This window comes from Etheostoma spectabile, chromosome 9 (assembly GCF_008692095.1).
Source record: "Etheostoma spectabile isolate EspeVRDwgs_2016 chromosome 9, UIUC_Espe_1.0, whole genome shotgun sequence".
In the NCBI taxonomy this organism is placed as follows: Eukaryota; Metazoa; Chordata; class Actinopteri; order Perciformes; family Percidae; genus Etheostoma; species Etheostoma spectabile.
In genome coordinates this window covers 1,407,835-1,416,182 of record NC_045741.1, presented here as the reverse complement: position 1 = coordinate 1,416,182, position 8,348 = coordinate 1,407,835, and the positions used below count along the sequence as shown (strand labels likewise).

At 39.4% G+C, this 8,348-nt stretch overlaps 1 protein-coding gene across 1 annotated transcript in view; it reads right to left on the bottom strand.

The window, feature by feature from the left end:
* LOC116695091 (glomulin) overlaps positions 1-2,542 on the bottom strand; it is a 7,503-nt gene extending 4,961 nt beyond the window's left edge. The window contains exons 1-3 of the mRNA XM_032525135.1: positions 2,324-2,542; positions 1,082-1,207; positions 60-170 (exon numbers count right to left, since the gene is read on the bottom strand). Coding sequence (XP_032381026.1) covers positions 60-170; positions 1,082-1,207; positions 2,324-2,365 — 279 coding nt within the window. The 5' untranslated portion in view covers positions 2,366-2,542. The remainder of the gene's footprint in view (positions 1-59; positions 171-1,081; positions 1,208-2,323) is intronic.
* Between the last annotated feature and the right edge of the window lie 5,806 nt (positions 2,543-8,348).

Here is an 8,348-nt window from a genome sequence, read left to right as displayed (position 1 = left end):
CATTAAACCTAAAGTATAAGAAGCTGGTCTCATTGTACAGAAGAACTGTTTGTACCTACCCTGGTCAGATGTGTGATGGCAGCCTGGCAGTGATGGAGACTCTTCTCTTTTTGAACTGCTTCATTTACAAGAGGTGCCATTAGAACCCAACCCATAGACTTCACAATCCCCTAGGTGCAAGAGAAAACATACATCGTACATATTAGCTATGTGGGTAATTTTGGGTTACACTTTAATTTCCCAATAATTTCCCAAAAGTTGCCTGGAAAGAATTATGTAATTTGGTACAATCCAAAGTGAATATTCATTTATCACACATTTATTATTGGGAACTTAATATTCATGTTTATTTAATTTTATACTTTTTATACTTTATTGCATGTTAAGCTGAAATGGTCAATCATCAACTTGAAATGTAGTGAACGCTGTCTATTTTTGTTTCTACAGTTTAAGAGGCTCCAATGCCACACTGAAAAGAATCGTACCGTAGAATACTGTACATATTACATCATGGACATTTAGCGTTTATTGGTAGATTCTCTGGCTTTAAAAAAAAAAAAAAAAAAGTATCTCCCTCCATGACCAAGTCTCATTCTCGATCACCGCGTCCAATGCTAGGGATTTCTCATTCTATAATCAATAATTTCAACCCCCTTAGATTGTTTTGGCCTCAGTAAGAGGAATAAGTAAGAAATGACACATGCTTCTAAATGTATGCTAGGGCACTTAGAGGAGGGCAGTGTTTTTTTGAAGAGGGTTATCATTGGAGCGAGAAATCTAACTGAATATCTGCTTGTTCACTCCCAGCTCCTCCAGGTCAAGAGGCCAGCAGGCACAGAGTAGTGGCTGCCTGCGTGTCGATGTTTAGCATAGGCTGGTAGCAGGGAAGTGGCTGCTGCTGTTCGCTTCAGTAGCTACTGTAGCTGCCTGCTCGGGGACCTGAGTATGTTAGTGCTGTATGACAGATTAACACTGAGTGTCTTTGTCCCTTGATAGGTGTAGGGTGTGACTATTGTAAGTCAGGATAGAGGATAGAGCAGATCGGTCTCTGTCAGTTTTGTTGGTGGCAGAGGAGAAGTACCTGGTTTTTCTCATCCTGAAAAAATGTCAGAAGCTGTGCACTTTCACCCTCGGTGAGACAGGCAGATCCAAAATCCTTAAACTGCTGGTAGTCCTCTGGCTTCAAATCTTCTTCGGGAGTATTTTGCTAAATATAAGATAGAGACAGAGCACCTGTTAGTAATCACCATATGTCAGCTGATTTTTATTCTCAGCATAAACCATAAGAAACAAAAATCCATTCATTCATTGAAGCCGTTATTTAAGACTTAATTGAGGGAGACCCTCAGTTTAAATGCTGAACATGAACAAGTATACATCAAACAAACAATAAGAAAACCAGTTAAAATAGAAATACAATCATACACAACAAACATCAGTTAAAACAGTTACCCTTACAGGCCATAGTGGAAATTCTTAAATAAAATGCTAAAGTGTCCAAGCCATGTGAAAATAATTGGTTTTAGATCACGTTGCAAGAGTTTCCATGAGTTAGCTGCCGTCTGTGCAAGTTCAGTACTGGTACTTGAGAGCTTGTGGTGGCAGTAGGTCAGTCTGTAGGGATTTGGGTTCAGAACCAGAGGGTCCCAGGTTCTAGTCCCTGTACAGTGTTGACTGGTTGCTGGAGAGGGGCCAGTTGATGTCCTGGGCACTGGCAAGGTGCTCTTGAGCAATTCACCAAACCCACCTCACTGCTCTCCATATGGTATGTAAGGGACCTGTGCATTTTAAGCCTGTGTGTTCTAACAACAGTGAAAAAAATTGTAATATTCAATAAAGTATACATTATTATTATGATTATGATGAGCCCATTATTAAAGAACCAGCCAGTGACTAATTATTACGTCTCTCAGTCAGAGAAGACCAACCAGCACTATCATAGAGGATATAGTGGTGAGAACTGTATTATCGCCGGGAATAAACCTCAGGGCTGACTGAGCGGTAAACACAATCTAATGGCTTAAGTGTGAAGGCAGCAGCGTGTCTGGAAATATAATACATAGTATATATTAGTATTTAACAATTTTAATTTAATTCCTGAATTTTACATCACGTTAGGATGGCATGAGTTACAATGCAGACCAAGCTACCAGTATTTAGTATGTTTGATAGTAGTAGTATATTTGTTTCTTGAAAGTGCACACTTCAAAAGTTCCCTTCACTTGAAGATCCCACCGCACCACTTAATTATTATAAATATAATTTCAAAAATGTGATTGCCTCAGCTAAATTGTATTACAGTGATAGAATATTGTTGACTTACCCATCTCTGGATTATGTCATTCACCTGATCTTCATTCATCATCAGTGTCTCCTCAGCCCTCACAGGCAATCCTATTATCAATATGTCTTTCAGTGCTCCACAATAGACACTGTTGCAGCTATGGCAAGCAGTATCAAAATGACGATGTGTAGATTGCAGTGTCTCGAGGGAGATAGAGAGAAAGATTCAGTCGGTCACAAACCCCAACATAAACCTCTTATCTCCCTTTGTGCTTGACGTGTAATAGGATTAAACCAAAGCACTCCTGTGTGGTCACAGAAAACGTGCAACTGTATGGAAGGAGACAGACAAAAAACACTTTCAGTTCTGTAAAATAAAATAAAAATTGCAAAGAAGTGGTTACGCTTTGGATCAACCACAAAAATATGACACCAGGGAGCCCTGTGAATAGTTTTGGAATCTAGTGAAAGTCTACTGAATGTGTCTATGCTTATCAAGCACGCTCTGCCACCCACTTACACACGTACACACTTACTGAAATATTTGCCTAATTTCCTGCACTGTAGGAGGGGATATGCCCCTGAACATTGTATGTGATACAATGGAAATAGCAATTCACGTGCATTTGATAATACAGTAACATTTTGGAAAATGGTGAAAAGATTTTTCTTTTAAATAATTTCGCTGAAAGCTCGTTTTAAGGTCCCTGCTACCTGTAACAGCAATGGTTTCAAACCTTTTTGGTCTGAGGTATCTCCACAGCTCGGCCGGATGAACTCACGTACCCCTTTATTAATTCACAATTTATGTTCCAAATATGTTGGATATTGTTAAGTTTTTCATACAATCAAAAATGTCATTATTAAGGTTGGTGTGTTCAGCAATCATACTACTACTATACTGATACTATAACTTAAGAGTGAAGCTGAATGTTTTAACCATATACTCTATCCACTAACGTTACTTTTAGCTAACTATTTTAATAATTTGTCCAGCACTTGGCAATAACTGTTTAACCGTTACTTTTAGCTATTTATTTCTACCATTTATTAATTTAGCTACCTGTTTAAACTTCTGTGCCAGCTTGCTAACTACATAACAGCAACATGTAGTGTTCAGGTGTTCTAGTTGACTTGATGTCAATATTTGTATATATTCTTTTTATTGAATCATAATTTCAAAATTTTCAAATTACAATAGTTGGCAACAATTTTTCTGTGTACCCCCTGGCAACTGCAGAAGTACCACTGGTTGGGAATCACAGCTGTAAACCAGTCTGTCTCACGATGAGCTTGTCTCATTTCCTTAAATGAAAATATGTTTTCTTTATGTTGTAGCACATATGACTGCTAACTATTCTTAAGAGCATGCTGTGCTATAGATTGTTGAATTATGGTTCCCCCCCACCTTCCCAGCAGCTATTGGTTTCCAATTTAATTTTACTGGAGTATTTAAATCCAATTTTATGGACGTTAATGTTTGTATTTTTGTCTTTGGGAGTTCATCACTCGAACATCAAGACAGGTTGCTGCAAAGATAATAGACTGGCATCGTAGTGTACATCACAACAGTATGATTTGGGATAAGGTCAACAAAGATGTGATTTATTATTTGTAGTTATTGCAGAAAATTGACTGCTAGCTTCCTCTAAATTTGATTTGATGTCAGATAAACATTTGGCACTGGTCTGAGTCTCATTGGGATTTGACAGTATATAAGAAAAATAAATCCACCTGTGACGCATGTTGACCATACCTCCTAATTAAATGGAGGAGCCTGTTGTAGGAGAAGCACAAGGATCAGGAATGCCTTTCCATGATTGCTTAATATTGCTCCTCTCTGTAAACACAAAGGATTCAAAGGCACCCCCCCCCCCCCCCCCACGTTTGCACATATAATAGAATACAATATAATAGAAGTACAATCACTGACTTCCTGCTCCTGCCAGACAGCCTAACTAAAGGAGCAGCTCAAGTCCTGATTTACGATGAATAGGGACAGAAGCGTGTTTGAACGGTGGGATTTAGCCAACATCTGCTGCTCAGGTTTGCTTTCTGTATTGCTGTGTGATGAAAGCCTTAGACAAAAGCCACAAAGCAAACACAGTACACACTGCTGTTCACTCCGTGTTTGTCCCTGATTTTGTCATTCTTAATTGCTGGCTGACGACATATTGTTTTGTCAGTGGATCCTGGGTGCAGGAAGTAAAGTAGCCTACATAACATCTAGGATCAGTATGTGTTCAAATGAATGCTTTTGGAACTGTTTTAATAAAAGTCACACCATTTTGGTCATTGAACTTGGTAGACAAACTCTGTCTGCTGAGAAAGACTTTTGAAAGCTCCAGCTTTTCAAATTCTTAAATTAATTTTGATTTTCAGTTATTATTATTTTTATTTTGAAAGCAACCATGTGTCTTCTCTTCTCTCTAAATGACTGTTGCTTCCTAAATTTAATCAAAGTTATAGAATTCCCGCTGTTTTTGTCACCATGGGTACAAAATACAGTGGAAAAAAAATCCCACTTCAGCTTTTCATAAAAAATAACTGCTTAGTAAAGGTATTTGATACCTTTATCTTGATTTTCTGAATTTTATTTTACAGTACAAAGAAATCCAAATGCCCAGATGAGTAAAAGCAGTGTTCACTTTCCAACTCAGGGGGGCACTGTTTGTCTGGATGACCATTTCTGTGAATCTGTGGATTCAACACCTTATGGGCACATAGACAGTAGTAAAAGAAGTGTTCAGATTTTATACTTAAGTAAAAGTAGACAAATCACAATGTAAACAAACTCCATTAAAGGTCCTGCATTCAAAATATATAAAACAATATATTACAGCACAGAGGAAACATCATCAAAATGTATTTAAAGCCCCTGAAAACATTGATATTCATGACTAAATAGTCATAGTGACCAAACCACTATCTAACCACTATCATCAGATTCCTATTCAGATGTTGCTAAATTCTGATTGGCACACGGACGTACTGTATGTAATACCCTTGCATGTACAGTACATACTAATGTAAAATGATTGCTGTGTTTGAAATATCTATATTATTGGATTTTGTTGTATACAAACTGTTAGCTTGGCTTAAAGAATATTTAGTTTTGGTTTGATAATTGAATGACGTACAACAGTGGCTAATGGTGTACAGTGTGGGGCTATTTATGCATGTTGCTACCTGTATTGTTGGGTCAGGAGCTAAAATGTCCCAGTGTGTTCCATCTAACCCACGGTCTGCTACTTTACAGATACAGTTTATTATAGAGGAGCAAGTACATTTATTTAGAAGTCCTGAATAAAGTATCCGTTTCCGTGAATGAATATCCTGAGCAATCTTCAGGTCAGGTGAAGATACTGCATGGCAGTCTGTGTGCTGCCTAGGCATGTGGGCAGCAGTCGGCAGTGTTCAGAGGCCTACATGTATCTCAGATCACTGATATCAAATTTCCATTTATATTTAATTTGCTGAACTACAACAACACAGTAACAAGGTTTGTAGAACATGGCATTGTATACATGTAGTCTCAGCTCTACTGTAGTAGATGAGTTTAAGTTTTATGGGTTAGGGTTATGTTGATATGTCCTGATAGAACACAAGGTAGAGTGGCATTAGTTTGTTCTTTTATTTAATGAAAAAAACAGGAATGAATAAGTTTGACTGTATCATTTCAGCCTTGTAGCAGATAGTGCAGTATTTATTTATGGAGCAGTCTAGTATACAAACAAACAGCAATCCTAGGAGAGCGAGATAATGCCTCTCCATTTTCCCTTTCCAGCCCATATTTCCATGGTGACCTCTTAGAGAGCAAGAGGCTCTAAGTGAACTATTTATCCAGCCGGCTTCCCCCGGAGGCCTCTGCAGACTGCTCCAAGCTCTCGTGTCTGCCCAAAACCTCCCCAGGCCCTGCTGTGCTTGTCAAGAAAAACTGCCATGTTTAGGGCCTCTCCCACGGGTCCTGCTTCAGCTTCACTGCTGCTTTCTGAGTTCTGAATTTGATTTTAAGATATTTTTTTTCATATAGTCCAGATTTGCTTTGCGATTGCTGCTTTACAATTTGATCTAAAGGATATCAAATGCATAAAATATCAAGTGACAGAAATGCGACAGATCACAATGATACTAAGACAGCCATTATACTACTTACACCCCCTAATATAGCCATACTCATTTCACCATGTTACAGCACCCACTTGCTTATGTTGTGGGGCTTACAGTAATCTAATCATATGTCAAAATATTTACACCAAGTAGTAGTAAAAAAGTAAGTACTTTTCATCATGCAGTGAATCTACTCTCTGGTATATGTGGGGCTAAACAATGATTTACAGATTTGCATAGTGACAAACACAAGCCTGATTATTTTGGGGGGACACAACTGGAAAAGGTTGAGAACAAGTGTACTAAGTAATAATGTTTCTCCTTGAGTTGTATGGATTTTAAGTGTGAAGCAATAAATGGAAATACTTAGTACTATGCTTACGTTACGTACAGTACTTGAATGGGCGTGTTTTATATCCCCGCAGTCTAGAGGCATTAATTTCTCTCATTTTCCTGCAGATCCTCATCTGATGTCCACAAATCTACTGTTTTAGGATTGTACTGTACAATGTACAAGTCATTCTGTATGTATTTCCTTGTTGTATAACAAGTTATTGTCTGATCTGTTGATCAGGAAATTTTACATTGTCTACATATCCTACATACTGTACGATGTGTTTTCCTGGATGAGTAGATTTGGTAGTAAGTGTGTGCTTCTGCTCCGTTCAAGCAGAAGTTAATGTGTTGCATATAGTCGTTATAGTTGTGACACTGATGAAAGCGGGATGAGTGTGTTTTGTCTTCTTCTTGTGCGTATAAGGGGACTAGCTGCAACCCTCTCCAGACAATCTCAAAAGCTCAGCAGATTAAACTGAAACTATCTGCTTGGCTAGATACCACTAGTGAGGCTGAGGTCTATTTACATGAGGCGTTTGTCTTCTTTTTCTTCTTCTCTCACCAATGGTGCTAGAAGTCTTTAAGTAGAATATCTTTTTTATATTTAGGGGGGAAAAGATACCCCAGTCAACTGAAAGCTAATGGAGATGGTGGTCTCACGAGGGAAAATCTTGACCTTGGCCCCTTTTTGTAAAAGCTTTGCCTCTGTAATAAACAATTGCAGGGAGGGGCTGTGCGGGTGCAGTCTGAGTGTGCAAACGTGTTTAGAGAACATTTGTTTGTGCTCAGGAAAAGGCTGTTGCAATAATGTAGTCCAGTCTATTTCACATCTTTCAACATGGCGCAAAGCTGCTTCATCTGCCAGTGTACCATGAGGTGAAAGCTCCCTAGGTGAGACAAAGGCCCAGGCCAGCCGCCTCAGTGTTTCCTGAGCTGCAGCCTCTGTCTGGCAGCGAGCACCGCTGGGGGAACTGCATCATCAAATCCATACTGCCTGGACCACGCAGACTTCACCACCGCCTGCTTAACCTTTTGTAAATCGGCATTTTGATGACAATGTGTCATCACAATGTGTCGAGTTGTTCCCAATCAATACACACAGAGCGGACGCCTTAATAGACACAGATAACTGCTGCTTGCTTGCTGTTTCTCTGGGCTGTGGAGACTGACACCCTGTCTAACTCTGATCAATAAGTGGCGCGCGCGGTGCACAAGCTCAGCCCTGCCCACTTTGCTATCACACACGGGGCTTTGTTTGCTCCGGCAGCGGGGTAAAACTGCCCAGCATCTCCCCAAGGTGGATGAATCGGAGATGTTACATGTGAACTGGCTGTCAAAACGATTTTGTCATCTCTCCTTCTCTCCGGTGTTGACACACTGTGTTTGGGGTACCAATGTCTTGTTTGGAAGTGATGGAGGCTTTTAGCCTCTTTTTTTTAAACTCCCTTTATCCGTTTAAGTGTTCACTCAAGTGATAGAATTTCTATTTCACCTGCCACAGATGTCTCCTGGCACCTTCTGCCCACTCACAGCTTCCTGTCAGGTCATCTGATCCGGACCCTTCTTTGAATTTACACTCTTTGCAACTTCATGTGGAATCTTTTCTTTAACTACTAGTT